This window comes from Sorex fumeus, unplaced genomic scaffold, assembly GCF_029834395.1.
Source record: "Sorex fumeus unplaced genomic scaffold, SorFum_2.1 ptg000037l, whole genome shotgun sequence".
Lineage (NCBI taxonomy): Eukaryota > Metazoa > Chordata > Mammalia > Eulipotyphla > Soricidae > Sorex > Sorex fumeus.
The window spans coordinates 64,360,437-64,381,345 of NW_026606094.1; the positions used below are offsets into that span (position 1 = coordinate 64,360,437).

Sequence of the window (20,909 nt, forward strand, 5' to 3'; positions counted from 1 at the left end):
TGAACAGATGACACTGGCTCTCCATCAAATCAACTGCATGAAAAATGAACAGGAATAGGGGGGCCTGTGATAAAATAAGTCTTTTACAGTAAGATTCTAGGACTTAGAAGTCCTAGAATTGCAATGTGTCAACTCTGTTTAGTTTCTGGTTCCAACAATTCAAGTAAAAGACATGCTTCAGAAAATTTAAGCATGGGAATTATAGTACAAAATTAGGTGTGAAAAAGGCACAGAAGTTATTTTTCTAAAGAAGAAAGTCCCTATTAAAGATATAAAATGCAACATTTATAAATGATATGACACATTTAGGGTTTATGGTTTAAAATCTCATCCCCACAAAGAAAGTAGAGATGGGAAAAAATGTGAAGACAGGCAATATGTTAACAAGTGTTGAGAGGTGCTTACTATACTCATAATCTCTGCAAGGCAGATCCTTTTAAACAATGAAAGAATTATAATTTCTCCTTTATTGTTTCAATGATTTTTAGGAAGAAAACTGGACTCACAAAGCAAATTTTGCCACTCCTATCTTAACTGAGTCTTAGTCTGACTTTGAAACCAATATTAGAAGCAACTAAACCAAGGTCTCTGAGTTCTATTACCAACAAAAGTTCAGCTTAATTTTTCCCAGAAAGAGAGAACCTGCAAGGCACCTAAGTTGAACAACACCAGTTACCAAAGAGCTTCTTTGATGACATCCAATGTCAGATTCTCCAGATTTCTGGACACCCGAGGGAGCATGGACAAGAGCCATAAGTATTCCTGAATCAGATCTTGGTTAATGGAGAAGTTGCACGCTTTCTTACTTTCTTACCTACTTGTGTAATGCAAAGAGCTTTACTGTTTAGTTTTGCTCTTCCCCAAAATCCAAGAGATAATGAATTTGTGTAAACTTTCCCTTCTATCATTCAGCTGTAATCTGGAGTTACTTTACTGGAAAATACAAAACTAAAGGTCCACAGAATGTTTTAAGTCATACTTGGCTTGTATCTGAACCACTACCCTAACCCAGTGGTCAACCAGAAGATTCTAAGTGCTCTCAATTCATCAACTGGTCTGGGGTATATTTTTAACTATTTTTCTATTCCTTTCAATTCTGACATAGACAGAATATTTATCTCCCACCACTTTCTTTAGAACCTATGTGTAAGCCGCCCTAACCCCCAGCATAATAGGATTTGGAGTGAGGCAAAGTGCAGGGAAGACTAAGTCATGAGCGGGGACATGATGAAGTGATGTAGTAGAAAAGGGAGTGCTATCTCCATCCATGTGTGTAGAAGAGTGGCTTTGTAAGAACACAGAGAAAGCAGCTGTCTGAAAGTCGGAAGGAAGAGTCCTTCCCACAGAGCCCTTCAGCTGGCACCTGCATCTGGTCCCCCAGTCTTCAGAACTGTAAGAACGTTCCTTTCTGCTGTTTCAGCTGGCGTTTCTCAACCAGGGACCTTCTGCCCCTTGTAAGAACCAGGGTGGACATAAGTAAAATTATCACATAAATGTGTGTATCGGGGGGTGCATATGGCAACACAGAGGTGAGTCATGGGAAGGAACCAAAGTTAGAAGGGGGCCATGGTGGGGAAAAGGTTCAGAAATACTGGTTTAAGACACCAGTCTATAATATTTTGTTCAGGCAGCTGAAAAAGACAAATATAGATACATTTTCACCTCTTTCTTTCTTGCTTGCCTGCTTTTTGAGTCATACCCGGTGATGCGCACGGTTTACTCCTGGCTCTGCACTCAGGAATTAATCCTGGCAGTGTGTAGGGGACCATATGGAATGGTGGGAATCAAACCAGGGTCAGCTGATGCAAGGTGAACACCCTACCTGCTGCACTCTCGCTCCAGCCCCCCAGTTTCTTTCAGACTTCTTCATATCCCTTCAAGGAAGAAGATTCCAGAGTCAAAAGGGAAAACAAGCTGAAAATTATGGGTCTCCAACATTAGAAACTTTGACAATTGACCCTCAAGGGAAAAGTGTGGTCATGCACTCCTGCAATATGTTTGGAATGTTTCAGAGAGATGTGATACAGTCTTAGGAGCAAAGAAGTTGTTAAGAAAGTGCACGTCTGGGTTAAAGAGGTCTCAGAGCATGTAGGGTACTTGCCTTGCATGAGGCTGACTTTGGTTCGATCCCTGGCATCCCATATGGATCCCCCAGCACGGCCAGGAATGATCCCTGAATGCAGAGCCAGGAGTAACCCCTGAGCACCACCAGGTGTTTCCCTTTATCCCCCCAAGAAAAGAAAGTGCATGTTCTTCAAAGTAATACCATTTAGAAGATTTGAAGAGATATGTGTAAATATGTTTATTGGCAAGACACACACTATCATCCCAGGCAGCCGGTCACACAAGCCTGTATGCAGATGAACACCACAGATCTATTTATACAGAAACCCTCAGCCATTCTCCTCACAGATTGCCTGGCTGCCCTCATGTCTTCAGTATTCTGCGCCATGAAAAAGTAACTGTCAAGGATAATAGGAACACAACTTGACCTACTTTTCCCCAGATTCCTGCAAAGTCTCTAACACAGGCTCTAGCACTCACTGAACACTCACATCTTTGGGACACAGGATCTCGAGTTCCCTGCAGGCAGCCCTGTAGGTTACTGGTGGGCAAATTCTAAACAGGCCTGGTCGTCGCCTTAAAAAAAAGTCCTAATCCAGCTAATCCTGGTCCAGCTAATCGGCAGAAGACGATGGGGAGGGAGATCTGGAGAACCATCCTGCAGGGCAGGGGAATGCCTAGCCAAGGAAGAGCATCCAGAAAAGAGGAGACGCCCTTCACCAACTCAGGAGACCCCCCCACACACTAAATCAAGTGTTTCACCCCAAATCTCACGTTTTCATAAACGTTGCTTCCTCTCTTTGCAAGAGCACCCCTCCCCGTCTCATTCTAAAGGCTGACAAGACCTCACTCCTCAAGCTACCGCCTCGCCACTCGACAGGGTCTCACCACCTCGGTAACGCCTACTGAAAGATTAATTTTTCAAAACTGAGCAAAGCCCACCGAAGGCTTCCCAGAACGATGCAGGGCGGGGGATCCCGAGGAAGGCGGCTCCGGGGGTGGGGCTGAGGGCCGTAAAATGGTCCCACGAGCCCACGAGCCCACGGGCTGGCCTGATTCTCCCGACACACGGCTCATGCCCGACCAGCTCCAGCCATTCTGCGCACCTGGAACCACACGAGGTCCCCTCCTGCCCTGGGAAACTCCATCTGAAAGCACCATCGGGAAGTCAGTATTTAAGCTTTGGGGGACGGGCACCCTCCTGCTCAAGGAGTCACCGAATACACGGGAGCCAGGAGCTCGCCGGACAACTTCCAACTCCAGGATCTCCCGCGGGCAGCAGCAGCCGGGGCCCGCATGGTGCCCGGAGCTGCCAGCTCGCATCCCCAACAGGAGCGCACGCTGCCCGCCTCCTTCCTGCAAACAGGGAGGTCCCGCCTGGAGGACGATGGTGGTGGGGGGGATGGAGTGGGGGATGTCAGACGTGCCGAGGTTTGCCAACACCTGGCCCCCACACCTGCCCGCTGCCCCTCTGGACAGTGGCAAACGGCGCTTCGTCCGGCGATGCCCACGGTCCCGAGCCCGGGTACCCTCGAGTTAAACCACCAGGTTCATCTGGGGCGAGAGGAGGAAGCGTCGCTGACCAGAGGGGGCAGCCCCCGACCCTGGCTCCTCCTCTGCGCATTCCGGCCCCGGCCCCCCCCCTCCCCAACTTCCCGATGCCCCCGCCCCACCGCCCGCAGGGTGGGCGCGGGTCCACGTGCGCTCACCCGGGCCCCCGCGGCGCTCCGCTTCCTCCGCAGCGTCAGCCCGCTCCGCAGCAGCGCCGGCAGGTCCCGGAGCCGCGGGCGCGGCGGGGCCGCCGGTTGCTCGCGCTCCGAGTCGCGGGCGCTGGGGCTGCCCGCCGCCGCCAGCAGGGCCGGGCTCTCGCAGGGCGGCTGCATCTTCACGGAGCCCACGGCCATCCTCATGCCCTGCAGGCGCAGCGGCGCCCGGGCTGCTCTCCGGCGCCTTCGCCAGGCAGCGACAGGGCGCGACTGCGGCTCGGGCGCGGGGCGCGCTGCCAGCCGCTGCCCATTGGCGCGCGCCGCGGCCCCCGCCAGGCTCGGCCCCGCGCACCGCCCCCTGCCCGCCCAGGTGCGCTGGCCCCGCCCCGCCGCCGCGCCTGCCCGCCTCGCACCCCCTCCGGGACCCGAGGGCACCGGGCGGGACACCCCGGGCAGCCGCGTCTCTACAGGTGCGGGCTTCCGGGAACCGGTCACCCAGCCCACTCTGAGACCACCCGCCCGCTCCCATTCCCCTTCGTCCCCACTCACTCCCTTTTCCTAACAGTCAGGAAAGTCTGGAACACCCACTGCTCCTCTACCCACCCACCCTTAACCCACCCTCCAACCCCTCGACCCCTATCTGGGTTTATTTTTTGCCGAAGTCCGTCCCAGACCACAGTCTTAATCCCTCGAAACGGCTTTGAAAAATAGGCTTTTCTAACGCCCTAAGTCAAACACCCTTTGGACAGACACGTCCCCACGCTGTCCCCTCTGGCACACCACCGTGAAAGGGTGAGGGAGGAAAACTGTGATGGGAGGTGCTGAGCAAAATAGGTGCAAGTCTGGGGATCTGGAGGCAAACGTCGGTGAGCGTGTTGGAACCTGACCTTCGGATGAATGTGCTTGCTGAACTGTAAAGGCCTTCGAGCTGTGAATCATTGTTTACACCATTCCAGGCCCAGGGAATAGTGGAGTACGGGAATAAAACCACTGCACCCAGCCTTCAACTCCAGGTGGCTGTGAATCTTCACACTCTCCGAGGGCCTTTTAGAGCTTTAAGTCCCCAGTCCAACGATGGCGTCCCAGTCTGTGCCTAAGAGTACATAGACTTACTCTTGTTCAGACAAATTGGACAAATAAGAATTGCAAGAGAGGAGTGACCAGAGAGAGATAGTACACTGAATAAGGCACTTGCTTTGCATGCACACAAACCAGGTTCAATCCCCATAGACGGTCCCTTCAGCACTTCCAGGAGTGATCCCTGAGCACAGAGCCAAGAGTAAGCCCTAAGCACTGCTGGGCGTGGCTTCAAAGCCAAAACAGTATATGTAGGGAGGGGGGGAGAGGGGGGGAGGAGAATTGCTAGAGGTTTCCATCCAGTTTCCATCATACTCTCAGCCCCTCACTTGTGCCCCTCACTTGGCACCCATGTGTGTGTCTGTGTGTGGGGGGAGGGGGGGTACTGTAGACACATAAGAGGTAAAGGAAAAACGACACAGGACATCTACATTCAGGAATGAAAAATTTGATCCAGGAGTCGATAAACATACAGAAAAGCGAAGCTACTGCCTCCTGCACTTGGTAATTGCCAAGTGAGCGTGGATAATGTGCATTCCCAGCCATGGGAGCAAGCACCGCTGCTGGTCTTGGCGCCGGCAGAGAGAAGTCTGTGTACAGAAGGGTGAGCTGTGCCTTAAGCGTGGAAGACTCAACCACATGGAAAGGAGGGTGAGAGTCCTTCAAGTACATAGGGGAAACGTGAGGAAAATGCCAATGTGGTATTGCACAGCACCTCCTGGGCGCTGAGACTGTGGCGTAGTGGTGAGAAAGAAGGGTGAGGCAGAGAAGCATGGGGGCTGGTGATGCTGAACCTGCCTCCTTCTGGTGGGCATGCTCACTGGAGAAGGCACTGCAGTGAATGCTCTTGTCCATCACAGATTTCCAAATGCCTATGGTTTACTCAAGGCTGAAATCCCACTTGTATGTGCTGTGTATGAATCACAGCTCATGTAATGTTGAAATACTTGGGTTTCAGTTAAGAATAGGCCATTTTCTTGGGCCCCATTTCCCAGACTTTCTCCAGCAGACCTTTACTCCTGGTTCAGCAGGTTTCCAAGAGACTTATGTAACCATTTCCCTAAACTAGTGGTGCTTTTGCCTTCACATCCCAAGTGACATCCCTAAACCTCCTCTACTCCAAAACAGAGCATATATGCTTTGTCTCCTGGGCTTAGTTGTGACTCTCACACAGCTTCACAGCATACGGCCAGGAAGTTTGAACCTTATTCCACAGATTCTATGACATAGAGCAAACGTCTATAGCTCAGGATCAATGAAGATCTTTGGAAAGTTAGCTCCAGTTAAGGTGGTATACGATAATTGCCATTCAGTCAGGAAAGAATGAGCAATAGTGAGACTATGGAAAGAGAAGAGCTGTGCCATTACTTAACTCACATCAAGCTATGTACACCTCAGGACCTTTAAACTCGCTGTAACTTTTGCCTATTATTCTCTTCTTCTGCAAGGCTATATGATAGGACTCGCTTTAGTGTGAGAGAGGAATGCTCTGTGTCAGTTTTGTGACATGAACCTCATTTAGTTATTAAGCACTTGAAAGAAGATGGTGAACTCCTTCCTTGAGAAGAGGCCCAAGCATGGCTGCAATTGGACAGGACATGCAGCCCAAAACACCTCACCTGCTTTGTCCAATGGCCATACTAGGTTGAGCTGCAGAGGCAAAGGGGCATGTTCTGCAAGAGGTGCCTCTTCAGACAGTTCTCCCTGGGTCCTGGACTACCAAACAGCTACTCACCTACTCAAACTCACCCCCAAGTATAGATCAGAGACAATGCAAGAGAGGAATCAGGGGCTGTTAGGCGAGGCTGAGAAGAAAACAACCGGCAGTGGTGATGTCCCAGCAAGCAGTCACCTATCACCTTCCTGATAGAAAATAAGAGGTCTCTACTGGTAGGGGTTGACCAATATGTGGACCTCATTGGGCTGGCTGCCTTCCTACCTGCCCTTTGAGGAAGATGGGGGCTCCCTAAAGCATCTTCAAGAGGAAATTCAGGCTGATGCATCTGATTTTTTTTTTGTTTAGGAACCACACCTGGTGGTGCTCAGTGCTTATTCCTAGTCCCATACTTAGGAATCACTTCTAGTGGGGTTCCGGAGACCATATGGAGTGCCAGGGATTGAAATCTAGTCAGCTGCATGCAAGGCAAGTGCCCTACATGCTGTACTATCCTCTGGCTCACATGTCTGGGGCATCTTGACCACGGAAAGATTTGCACCAGGGTTGCTTTCACGAAGGTAACTCGGAAGACAGTGGAGGAGGCTATCAGAACTAATTACAGTGACACATACAGTGAGAACTTCCCTTTCTGAGGAGGCAAATCCTGGGTCCAAAGTCAGTGGCTCATACTGCCAAGCTGGAAAGGACAAGGGCTAATGGAATTGCCACTGAACCGTGCTAACTATGCTAAAACCACAATGACTTGTGTGTGTAACGATAATAAAAAACATTGCCAAAAATATTAAATGAATTAATTAAAAATTGTAAACTTTCAGGGACAGAGAGACATCTGAACACATGCTTTGCATGCAGGAGGCCCGGGTTCAATCCCCAGCACCAAATAGTCCCCTGAGCACCAAGCTGGTAGTAGACCCTGGGCATCACTGAGTGTGCTTTAAAAAATCAAACAAAAATGGTTGCCTTTCCTGTCCACTCTTTTTCTACATCCTTCCTGGACCTTAACATTGCTTATTGTCATCCAATATTCTATTTTTCCACAATATAATTAGAATATTTGTTTCACAAGGGCCTGAATCTATTTTCCCCCTAATATTCAGTATCCTGGAACATAGGCATTAAATGACTACTTTTTTATAATTTTTTTTTTACTTATTTACTGTAAGATAGAGTTACAAGCTTTCATGTTTGAGTTACAATCACACAATGATCAAACACCCATCTCTCTGACCAGTGCATATTCCCCACCACCAATGTCCCCAGTATACCCCCCTTCTTTCTTGTCCTCCCCTTGCCTCCATGGCAGACAATTTCACCCATACTCTCTCCACTTTTGAACATCATGGTTTGCAATACAGATACTGAGAGGTTATCATGTTTGGTCCTTTATCTACTTTCAGCACACATTTCCCATCCCAAACGATTCTTCCAATCATTATTGTCTTAGTGATCCCTTCTCTACTCCAACTGCCTTCTCCCCCAGCTCATGACACAGGCTTCCAACTTTGGGGCAATATTTCTGGCGCTTGTCTCTATTGTCCTTGGGTGTCAATCTCATATTGTTATTTTATATTCCACAAATGAGTGCAGTTCTATGTCTGTCCCTCTCTTTCTGATTCATTTCACTTAGCATGATACTCTCCATGTTTATCCACTTATAATCAAATTTCATGACTTCATCTCTCCTAACAGCTGCATAATATTCCATTTTGTAGATGTACCAAAGTTTCTTTAATCAGTCTTCTGTTCTCTAGCACTCGTATTGTTTCCAGATTCTGGCTATTGTGAACAGTGCTGCAATGAACACATAGGTGCAGATGTCATTTCTACTGTGCTTTTTTGCACCCTTGAGATATATTCCCAGAAGCAGTATTGCGGGGTCATACGAAAACTCAATTTCTAGTTTTTGAAGGAATGTCCATATTGTTTTCCATAAAGACTGGACCAGTCGGCATTCCCACCAACAGTGAAAGAGCATCCCTTTTTCCCCCACATCCACACTAGCACTGGTTGCTTTTGTTCTTTTGAATGTGTGCCAGTCTCTGTGTTGTGTGAGATGATATCTCATTGTTGTTTTGATTTGCATCTGCCTGATGATTAGTGATGTAGAGCATTTTTTCATGTGCCTTTTGGCCATTTTTATTTTTTGAGGAAGCTTCTGTTCATTTCTTCTCCCCATTTTTTGATGGGGTTGGAGGTTTTTTCCTTGCACAATTCTACTAGTGTCTTGTATATCTTGGGCATTAATCCCTTATCAGATGGGTATTGGGTAAATATTCTTTCCCATTCTGTGGGCTCTCTTTGTATTTTGGTCACTGTTTATTTTGAGGTGCAGAAGCTTCTTAGTTTGATGTAGTCCCATTTGTTTATTTCCACTTGCTTGGTCATCCATAAAGATGCTTTTAGCTTCAATGTCATGGAGGGTTCTGCCTACATTTTCCTTCATGTACCTTATGTATTTAGGTCAAAAATGAGGTTTTTAATCCACTTTGATCTGACTTTTGTGCCTGGCATTAGACAGAGGTCAGAGTTCATTTGTTTTTACAGGTAGCTATCTAGTTTTCCCAGCACCACTTGTTGAAGAAGCTTTCCTTTTTCCACTTCACATTTCTTGCTCCTTTGTTAAAGATTAAGTGACCATATACTTGAGAATCTGTGACAGAATATTCAACTCTGTTCCATTGGTGTGCATGTCTGTTCTAGCTCAATACTATGTTGTTTTAATTATTACTATTTTGTAGTACAGTTTGAAGTTGGGGAAGGTGATGCCCCCCCATCTTCTTTATCCCAAATATTTCTTTAGCTATTCATGGGGGTTTATTGTTCCATATGAGTTTCAGGAGTGTTTGGTTTATTTCTTTGAAAAATGTAAATGACTACATTTTCTCATAGTTGAAATTTAGATCTTCCAAAGACACTAAGTCTGGATTTTTTTTTGCATAAAATTCCTAGAGTTTGCAATGTTAAGAATGTAAAAGAAAATGTAAATCCCATCTATGCTAATGTAAACAAAGGGCAAATGAAACTATGAGAAATTCAGGGCCAGTTTTTACTTAGAAGAATGACATCATTAATGCTAAAGTTTTTCTTTGTTTCTTTCTTTTTCTTCCTTCCTTCCTTCCTTCCTTCCTTCCTTCCTTCCTTCCTTCCTTCCTTCCCCTCTCTCTTTCTTTCTTTCTTTCTTTCTTTCTTCTTTCTATCTTTCCTTCCTTTCTTCCTTTCTTTTTTCTTTCTTTCTTTTAAAGAAGGCCATAGTTTTTTTGTTTTTTTTTATTAGTGAGACACCATGAGGTACAGTTGTAGACTTACAAATTTTTGTGCTTGGGTTTCAATTATACAATGATCAAATACCCATCCCTCCACCAGTGCCCATTTCCCACCACCACGGATCCCAGTATCCCTCCCACCCCCCATCCTCCCCTCCCACCCTGCCTCTGTGGCAGGGCATTCCCTTTTTTTCTCTCTCTCTCCTATAAGAAGGCCATAGTTTCATCGGTTATTTGCAAAGCGGGAAATTGGAGACCAGACATCAACTCTGACATTTAACTAGCTCCAAAGTTATAAAAGTTTGAGTTTGGGAGGTCAATGGACAAAGAGAGAAGTTGGGTGTTAGACTTTACAAACAAAAGCTCCTCAGGTCTTGCACTCACATTAGCAGGAACAGACAAATGCTGCAGGTGGATGTTCAAGCTGTATTTTACAAAGATCAACACACAGGAGTCCAATCCCTGAGATCTTCTGTGATATGATCTTGCGTTCTCCCCCCTAAAGAGACAGGTTTATTTTTCCATCTGAGTGTGGGTGGACTCTGTGCCCCTTTTGGCCAATAGAAGACAGCTCCATCGTCAGGGTCAATTCTGTAAGGAGTCCGTGGTAGCTTCCACTTCCTGCACTCTTAACAGGCTCACTCCTCAGATGCTCACCATCCCATCTGGGGTCCTTCTGTGAGACGCCTACAGCATCAAGGCAGCATATGCAGTGACGCTCTGTCAGCTGAGCTCCCTTTCAACAACCAGCATCAATATCAGTCATTTGTAAACAACACTGGACACTGAGCCTTTTTGTGACCCTGTGTGAGTCCACGTTTAATCGCTACCGTAGGTGAGGAGGTGAAACAAGAACTATCCAAGTCAATTGGCAGGATTGCGTCCAACCAATTCAACTATGAGATATAATCAGTTATGTAAAGCTATTGGATTTTGAGGTATTTGTTAGCCAGCCATAGAAGAACCCAGAACACATGATTCAAAATAGTGTGAAGAGGGACTGGAGCCATAGGTCAGCAGGTAGGGCATTTGCGTCGCATGTGGTTGACCTGGGTTCAATCCCCAGATTTCCTTAGGGCCCCCACCCAAGAACCACTAGGAATATTTCCTGAGCACAGGCCCAGGAGTTAGCCTTGGTGGGGTGTGGCCCCCAAACCAAAGCAAACCAAAGAAATGTGAAGAACAGATTCTCTTATAAATAAAAAGGAAAGAAATTTCTATTCATTTTTTGATATAATGAAAACCCTAAAATTTTTTTGCAAGTCATTGGAATTAGATATGCTGGGAAAGAAGAGAAAGGATGTGCTTTCATTTGTAACTTGTTGTTTTCGAGCCTTACTCAGAAATGCTCTAGGCTTACTCCTGGCCCTGTCCTCAAGGATCACTCCTGGTGGGGCTCCAGGGACCATATGGGGTGCCAGAAATTGAACTTGCATCAGCTATGTACAAGAAAAGTCCCCTATCTACTGTACTATCTCTTCACTTCCCCCCTCCACATTTGTAACTTTTAATATAGACTTTTGTCTTTTTAAAGCATCTGAATATATGCTCTATTTTTAAACATTACATTTCGAAAATGGCTCCAGAGTTAGAGGAGTCAAGGAAGATGAGAGCTAATATGGAGCGTTTTAACTCTCTTTCTAAAAATAAAAACTAAAAAAAAAAAATCTTTGCTGCATGCAAAGCATGCACTGCAGCCTGCTGAGTTAACTCTCTGGCTTGGGTTTTAGCATCACTTAGCAGTTAAGCTGACCAAATTAGAGGCTGCTCCAGGAAAACTGAACCAACAGAAACAGAAGGTGAACTAGAGCCCAAGAGAATGATGGAGTCTAAAACTTGCATAGCAAAGAGTGAATTAGACTTAGATGCTCAGGAGACAGAGAGCAAAGCCAGCATCCTCCTTCTAAACTGGGCTGTTTTAGAGTACTAGACTCATAGCTTTTCCTCTAGTATTTGTGACCCTCATATGATTTCCAAGAACATCAAGGAAAACATTACTGGCTAGGGCCAGAACAATAGGACAGTTGGTAGGTCGCTTGTCTTGTTAGTGGCCAACCCAGGTTTGATCCCCAGCATCACACATGGTCCGTAAGCCACATATGGTATCACTGTCAGGAGTAACACCTGAGTGCAGTCCTGGAATAAGCCCTGAACACAGCCAGGTATGGCCCTTCAAAAATGAAAATAACACGGGGTATGGTGCTGGCTGCAGGTCAATCTGTACCTAAGAGGTGAGTGCATCAGCAGCCTGATGGAGCTTTCAGACTTCCAGATACCCCAAAATTGCTGCTGTGCCTTTGGCCAGACCCCAACAACTCGGGGCAAAGTTTACCAAGAAAGTAAACGGCCAAATGTTAACTATGTGGGAGACACCACCACAAACCACCTCTGGCTCAGCTATAAAATTGGAGGCAAGGCCTCTCTGGTTCCTGATCAAACTGCTTACTGGCCATGATCCCAGAGACTCAGAGACAAATCTTGGAACCCAGCGGCTTTTGGCAGAAATGCGTCTAGTCCTCGCAATGGGCTACCGGCCCCAGACCACCCCACCTCCGCCTTCTCCATCTTGGCAGCTTGGTGGCTGCCACCCTCCAGAGGCCATTAGATGGTCAGATTTGGGCCTACAGTGACGAGACACACGAGGCCTCATGGGATGGGGATGGAGCCGGCCCTTTCCTTCCCACCCCAACAAGACCCCGAGTCGCTGTCCATGAATGGCCTCTCTGGCTCCTGATCAACCTGATTAATGACCATGATCTGGGAGACTCAGAAACAAATCTTGGAACCCAGCAGCTTTTGGCAGAAATGCATCCGGTTCCCTGAGTAGGTTTGGTGCCAGGCCACCCCAGGTGGGAATAGGTTTCGTTCCTTGGCCTGTTCCTCCTGGCGGCTCGGTGGCCACCATCCTCCAGAGGCCATTAGATGGTCAGATTTGGGCCCACAGTGACGAAACACATGAGGCCTCATGGGATGGGGTTGGAGCTGGCCCTTTCCTCCTCACCCCAACAAGACCCCGAATCACTGTCCACAAACAGCCTCTCTGGATCCTGATCAAGCTGCTTAATGACCATGATCCCAGAGACTCAGAAACAAATCTCAAAACCCAGCGGCTTTTAGCAGACATGCATCCAGACCCTGCAGTAGGCTACAGTCATCAGACCACCCCAGGGGGGAAAGGGTGCTGTCCCTCTGCCTGCTTCCCCTTGGTGGCTAGGTGGCCACCATCCTCCAGAGGCCATTGGACAGTGAGATTTGGGACCTCAAGGACAAGATATGTGGGACCTCATGGAGTCGGGGTGGAACCAGTCCTTTCCTCCCTGCCCCAAAGAAGAGACCCCGAGTCGTCACCCACAAATGGCCTATTTGGCTCCTGATCAAGCTGCTTAATGACCATGATCCAAGACACGCAGGTACAAATCTCGGAACTCAGCAGATTTGGGCAGAAATCCCTCCAGATTTAATTGTTAAAATTTTGGAATTCCAAAATCGTGCGGCCACTACTGCAGCCGCGCAACATCATGTGTTATTCATAATCAGCAATAGAAAACAAATTGTCTACGGTTGCCTTTTTGGCAGATCTAAGTGTTGGGTTAAAATAATAATAATAATAATATCCAAATGATAATTGTGGGTCTGGTGTCAAAATATTGAATGTAATTAAAGTAGAGAGAGATTAATGTGGAAATAATCTGCCCCACAGGTAAGGGGAGGGTGTGGGACAGAGGATATACTGGGGTTTTTGGTGGTGGAAAATGGGCACTGGTGAAGGAAGAGGTGTTTCATTGTATGAATGAGACTTAAACCCGAAAGCTTTGTAACTGCTCTCACGGTGTTTTAATAAATAAAATTATAAAAAGGGGAGGGGGAGTAAGGTGGAGTTCATTCACAATTCAATCAGCATAATCAATGGCTGAATAAATAGCAACACTCCTACATAAAATAAATAAATAAAAATAACATTGGAAACTTACTGGCTGGACTTTCCATCATATTTCTCTATCCCCGTGTACCCGCTTTTGTTTCGTTCTGCTAATTGTGCCAAATTCCATCACGTTAATGAGTCCAATAGCACCACAACTCAGAGATATTTTGATAGATACCCTTGCAGTCCCTCTCTCCCATCACCTCCTGTTTTTAATCTGCCCATGACACCACTATTGAAGGTGTTTTTGCATTACTTTATCAGCTCTCAGAAAAAGAAAAATGAAAGATAATGTTGTCTCTCTATTCAAACCTGCCAATTGGAGTATGTAATCAAAAGTGGATTAGACGTTGACATTCCCCAGGACTCAGAGGGAACAGTGAGAGGTCAAAGGTGGTGCAAGAAGCTCAGTACTGTCTGCTCTGCCCCTCCCGAGAATGCCAGAGCTAGCAGCTGTGTATACCTAATACGACTTACACTACTTTAATATTTTCTTATGGGATGAGCATGCAATTGAGAAAAACATAACAAAGTGATGGAACCTATATAAAACCTGAAAATATTAAGCCTTACTGATTTTAGTTTCATTTTGGAGACTCATAAATAGAACCCTCTGCCATTTCAGCCTACTCATGACAAACCTGTATGATACCGGGCTATTATTTTTGGAGTGTAGCAGGCGTTATGTGTCATGCAAATATTCCCCTCAGGGATGATACATTTTCCTTGCATATTTGCTTTGGTAGCTCCACCAGAGCCTGGCTAATAAAGATGGGTGCCATTCCCTGTGAATTAATCTCATCTCTCTTTATTATACTTATATTCTTCAGACAAAATGAGTCTATTCACATCTCCCTATACACTATTATCTGCTATTATCCTAGATTTTTTAAAAGTCAGGTATGCAAGTTTATCAGGGTATTTAAGATGCTTTCTAAGGAAAACAAAAATGTGTGTGGTTAGAAAGTCCAAGAAAATAGAAAGTGTGATACGTAAACCAACTGGATTGACAGAGAGCAAGAAAGCGAAGGCAGTCTTCTACTGTCCACCTGCTCTGCTTATGGAAATCTAATTCATCTAAGCAGACTTATACTTATCAAACTACCACTGTTCTTCCCCTGTGGGGTTAATCCTCCCCAAGTAAATCTCAGGCTTTACCTACAAATAGAAATCTACTTTTTTCATATCATAGTCTGCCTTGCATTTAAATGAAATGTTTGCATGTAAAACCTATGTGGGTGGTATTGTCCTTACAGGAAGGGACACTAAACTGATGAATTGATTCAGAGAGAGCAGTAGTAGCTTCAGGTACAAAGGTGGGGAAGATACTGCTTGTTTTCTTAAAGAAGATGGAGTTCCAGGGGGACTCTGAGTAGTTTGTTCCCCCAAAAAGTGGACAGTAGATCAATAACTTTAGGAATGTCTGGCGTAGTATATGCTGAGCTAATAACAAATGTAAGCATGAATGAATGCTGGATGGGTGAACAAATGAGTGAACACAATTGGGACTATCAAAACACTGAAACCATAAAGCTGAGGAAAGCAAGGCAAGAGGTCTTACCAGATGACAATTCTTGTAGGCTTCAGAAAAATACTTTATCCCAAGGGTGATGGGAGGCTATAAATGGACTCCAGATGGTAGCATGTTCAGATCACCAGAGAAGAAAGATGATTTTAGCACCAATGTGTAGAATGCTTTAGAATCAGATGAGTCTGTAAGCTGGGAAGCTAGCAAAGCAGGTTACAGAAACCCAGGCATGGAGTATTAAAATGGTAATCCACAAAATCAGGTCAATGGAGAGTTGGTCTGTGCTTTCTCTATACAATTTGTATCCCTGAATTCTGTGCACGGCTTCTGTGCTAATTACATGAGTGGATGTTTGTAAAGCTGTTTGCAAACTTGAAAGTACTGCACATAGAGCACTTTCTACAGGAGTAAATGGAGCAGATGGAAAGAGAGAGGAAAAGGAGATCATAAACTGGGAAAACAGAAGAGAGCTATACAGGAAAGGTATCAAAAGATTGTGATTCAAGAACAAAAGCAACCGGTGCTGGCGCGGATGTGGTGAGAAAGGGACACTCCTTCACTGTCGGTGGGAATGCTGACTGGTTCAGCCCTTTTGGAAAACAGTATGGATGATTCTCAAAAAACTAGAAATTGAGCTCCCATTTGACCCAGCAATACCACTCCTGGGAATATATCCCAGAGAGTCAAAAAAGTATAGCCGAAGTGACATCTGCAATTGTCTGTTTATTGCAGCACTCTTTACAATAGCCAGAATCTGGAAAAAACCTGAGTGCCTGAGAACAGATGACTGGTTAAAGAAACTTTGGTACATTTACACAATGGAGTACTATGTAGCTGTTAGAAAAGACGAAGTCATAAAATTTACATACAAGTGGTACTACGTGGAAAGTATCATGTTAAGCGAAATGACTCAGAAAGAAAGGGATAGACATAGAAAGATTGCATTCATCTGGGGAACATAAAGTAACAAAATAGGAAACTAACACCCAAGAATGGCAGAGATTAGTACCAGGAATTTTACTCAATGACCCGGAGGACAACCACACATGTTAGGGGAAAAGGGAGCCCAGAAAGAGAAGGGAACACCAAATAAAGGGTGTTGGGAGGATTTGCCCAGGATGGGAGAAACATGCTGAAAGTAGACTATCGACCAAACATGATAGCCACTCAATGCCTCTTTTGCAAACCACAGCACTCAAAAGGAGAGAGAGGGAAATGCCCTGCCACAGAGGCAGGGTGGGATGGGGGCTGGGGGGTGGGAGGGATACTGGGATCCGTGGTGGTGGGAAATGCGCACTGGTGGAGGGATGGGTGTTTGATCATTGTATAATTGAAACCCAAGCACAAAAATGTGTAAGTCTGCAACTGTACCTCATGATGTCTCACTATTAAAAAAAATTAATTAATTAAAAAAAAAGATTGTGATCTTGGGGCTGGAGTGATAATAGCAGATAGGGCATTTTCCTTACATGTGGCCAACCCGGGTTCAATTGCCAACATCCCATATGGTCCCCCGAGCACTTCCAGGAGTAATTCCTGAGTGAATGAGCCAGGAGTAACCCCTGTGCAATGCCAGGGCAAAAAAAAAAAAAGATTGTGGTCAATCAGAAGACATCTCTGTGTCCTGGGGGCCAGGAGACAACAAAGGGGTTAAGGTACTTGTTTTACATGTACCCAATCCAGGTTTGATCTCTACCCTCCTTTGCATCAAGCATCACTGTGCTGAGGTACAGCCTGGCTACCCCCAAGCACTGCCTGAGTAGTACTGGCCCTCACTGCTGTCACGGGCCCTGAGAAGCTGCAAATCCTTAGGCCTCACATTGAACCACTGCCCCAGCTGGTTATGAAGCACTGGGAATGGCCCTCATGGCCCGAGCATTGCTGGAGAGAATCCCACTGCCCACCCCCAAATATGTAATTTCCTGTTTGTGAACATTAAGCCTTGACCACGTATGGAAACAAGCCAGGAGAAAATTTGACAAAGTAAAAGGTGCTGGCAACATTTTATTATCACCAGTAGACTTTAGAAGATCTTGGAACATCAGGTCAGACAGTCTCCTAAGTTCTTAATTGTTTAAAACTCTTCAACTTAGAGAAAATGACAGCATTCAAGAGGCAATAAGGTAGACATTTTCGATATTTTAAATATGTCAAAAAGGAATTGGATTTATTTTGAACAGACAAGACTGAAGAGTTAAGGCAGAGGACACATAAGCTTTCTTCTCCCCATAATTAAGGCTATTCTATCTATTGAAAATCCTTTTGAGAGGGCTGGAGCAATAGTACAGTGAGGGCATTTGCCTTTCTTGCGGCCAACCTGGGTTTGATTCCCAGCATCCCATATGGTCCCCTGAGCACCAGCAGGAGTAATTAATTCCTGAGTTCAGAGCCAGGAGTAGCCTTTGTGCATTGCCAGGTGTGACCCAAAAAGCAAATAATAATAATAAAAATAAAATAAAAAATAAAAATAAATAAATTAATTAATTAAATGTTTTAAAAAAAAGAAAATCCTTTTGAACCTAGAATAGTCCTGATCTATGCAAAATGGGGAACTTACAGCAGACTTCATGGGGGTTTGTTTCATTAGGTGGATAATTGGACACAGTGACCTATAAGTCTCCATCTATCCAGAGCTTCTGTTATCCCACTGAAGCAGACAGCAGTCCTCAAAGTGTGGTATGGAAACTTCCAGTCAAGTCTCAAGGTCCTTTAAGGAGTTCTACAAGGACAGAGTTTTTTTATTTATTTATTTTTTATTTTTAGTGAAACACCATGAGGTACAGTTGTAGATTTACAATTTTTTGTGCTTGGGATTCGATTATACAATGATCAAATACCCATCCCTTCACCAGTGCCCATTTTCCACCACCATGGATAATATCCCTCCCACCCCCATCCCTCCCATCTCACCCTGCCTCTGTGGCAGGGCAATCCCTTGTGTTCTCTAAGGACAGAGATATTTTTAAAATGATGATAAAATGTTACTTGTCCCCTTGTTCTCAGTCTCCAATGAATCCACTTTTGTTTTGCAGAGTCTACAGATAGAGAATATTACAACTGAATGCAGGAGCAGATTAAATCAAATAACAAAAATGTAAGACAATGGAGCTAGAGCGATAGTACAGAGGGTAGGGGATTTACCTTGCACATGAGCAATGCAGGTTCAATTCCAAGTACCCTATATGGTCCCCAAGTCCTGCCAAAAGTGATCCCTGAGCACAGAGCCAGAAGTAAGCCCTGAGTATAGCTGGATGTAGGTCCAAAACAACAACAACAAAAGTCAAGTTCATAAAAACCAAGAACAAAGCCACTCTTCACTAATTTTATTTTGTTTTTCTTTTGGGCCCATATTCTGCAGTACACTGAGATTACACCTGGCTCTGTGTTCTGAGATCATTCCTTGTGGTATCATGATACTTGGGACCATCTAGGATGCAGGGGATTAAACCAGGGTCTGCTTGTGTGCAGAGTAAGGGCCTTAACCCTTGTACTCTTCAGCACCTGGCAAGCTCCCCATAACATATTTGATATGCCAAACACAGTAACAACAAGTCTCACAATGGAGACGTTACTGGGCCCCCTCGAGCAAATCGATGAACAATGGGAGGACAGTGCTACAGTGCTACAGCTTATTATTAAACAAACTAATAAATATTAAAAATTAGATATAGCAAGTCCACATTCGGACCCATGGCCTAGAATGGAATGAACAGAGTGAGAGATTGTCTGAGTTCATCATGTCGACCAAGACCATCCATGGTAACTCACAATTCCAGAACGCTGAGTCTAAACGTTGGACATGGGAATCTTCGGTGGATGGTTCCACAACAAAATTGACCACATCATATTCAATCAATGGTTTAGCTTGACCCATGTCACTGTTGTCCCAAAATTCCAAATGGGATTGGACCACCATCTCCTTCATCAAAATTCTACTTCACAGAGCGGGGAGAAAGGGCTGCAAAGTTTAAGAAGAGAACTCCCAGAACGACCACCAACTGGGAGCTCTTTGGCACTATTGCAGCAACATGGGAAGATACTGTCATTGACAACATTGACAATGGAGAGATCCTGGTAGTGAATTTGTAATACAGCTCACACAAAGGATCCTGATGTATTGAGTTTGAGCGCCCTGTTTGGTTAGGGCTTCGATGACTGCTTCAGTCTCATCAGAATCAAAGACCTTCTTTAAATCAATGAACGTTAGACAGAGCGGCATCTTGAACTCCCGAGAAACCTCAATGAGCTTGGTTATCGTATGCATATGGTTGATGGTGCTGAATCCTTTGCGGAACCCAGCTTGCTCTCATGGTTGTCCTTCATCTAGTGTTCTGCCAATCCTATTCACAATGACTCAAGTGAACAGCTTGTAGACCACAGACAACAGGAAGATAGGGCGATAGTTCCCAATGTCATGGATGTCTCCCTTCTTGTACAGTAGTAAAGTCCTGCTGGTTTTCCATTGGGATGGAACCTTGAATTCAGACAGGTAGCATATGAAGAGCCAAGCCAGTGTATTCATGAGTACTGACACAGTTTCTTCAGGTGTTCGGGTCTGACCTTGTCTGGGCCAGATGCTGTTCGCTTCTTTACCAATGAAATGGCGTGTCAAATTTCAGAAGGGAGAACATTGGGAATGATATATCCATCCTGCGGAATTTGGTATGTGTGCAGGTGGACATGGCTATTGAAGATATCCTAGTAGAAGTCATGGATAATCTTCTCCATTGCCCTCTGGAAGATGTGATGGATCCATCAGGACGTCGGAAGGCAGTCATCTTGGTCTTGTAGTTGGCGAAGGACAGGGAGGTTATCATTGATGTCAAGAGAGGGGTTCAGCAGGGTGATACCATTTCACCAAAACTCTTCAGTGCAACCCTGAAAAACATCATGCGACGACTGGAATGGGAAGGAATGGGAGTGAAGATAGACGGTCGGCAACTATACCACCTCCGTTTCGCTGATGACATTGTTCTAATAACACCAAACATAAGCCAAGCAGCACAAATGCTGGCTGACTTTGACCATGAGTGTGGAAAGGTCAAACTACAGCTAAATCTCATGAAGACAATGTTTATGAGGAAACATTCCTGACGTTCCATTCACTCTCAATGGGATGAACATCTCCGAATGCAACAGTTATGTGTACCTAGGTCGTTAAGTCAACATGATGAATGACCTGGCACCTGAGTTGTGTAGGAGGAAGAGAGCATCTTGGAACACCTTCAAGAGCATCAAAGAAATAGCTAAGAGGACGAAGAACCTCTGGCTCTGGGCACATCTTTTCGATTCCACTGTTCTTCCTGCATTAACATATGCCTCAGAGACTGGGGCCCTACGAAAGCAGTATGAGATTGCTATTCAGGTCTCCCAAAGAGGAATCAAAAGAACTATGCTTGGAGTATCATGCTTCACTCAAATTTGAGAAAGAATTCGGAGTTCCGACCTCTGTCTACAAGAATCAGGGACACTGTCTCGTTTGCCAAGGCATCGAAAATCAGATGGACTGGACACATAATGAGATTTGGAGACAACCACTGGACTAGAGCCATTACTGACTGGGTTCCATGGGACATCAAAAGATTGTGTGACTGCCCACTTATGAAATGGTCAGACTTCTTTGTCAAGATACTGAACGATCGGTTTGAGGCTGTTCATATTCCCAGAACGA

The 20,909-nt window shown here is 45.4% G+C and overlaps 1 protein-coding gene across 1 annotated transcript in view; it reads right to left on the reverse strand.

The window, feature by feature from the left end:
• The window catches only part of RAPGEF5 (Rap guanine nucleotide exchange factor 5), a 267,287-nt gene extending 263,209 nt beyond the window's left edge, over positions 1–4,078 (reverse strand). Inside the window, exon 1 of the mRNA XM_056118696.1 lies at positions 3,774–4,078. Within this exon, the coding sequence (XP_055974671.1) occupies positions 3,774–3,974 (201 nt within the window). The 5' untranslated portion in view covers positions 3,975–4,078. The remainder of the gene's footprint in view (positions 1–3,773) is intronic.
• Between the last annotated feature and the right edge of the window lie 16,831 nt (positions 4,079–20,909).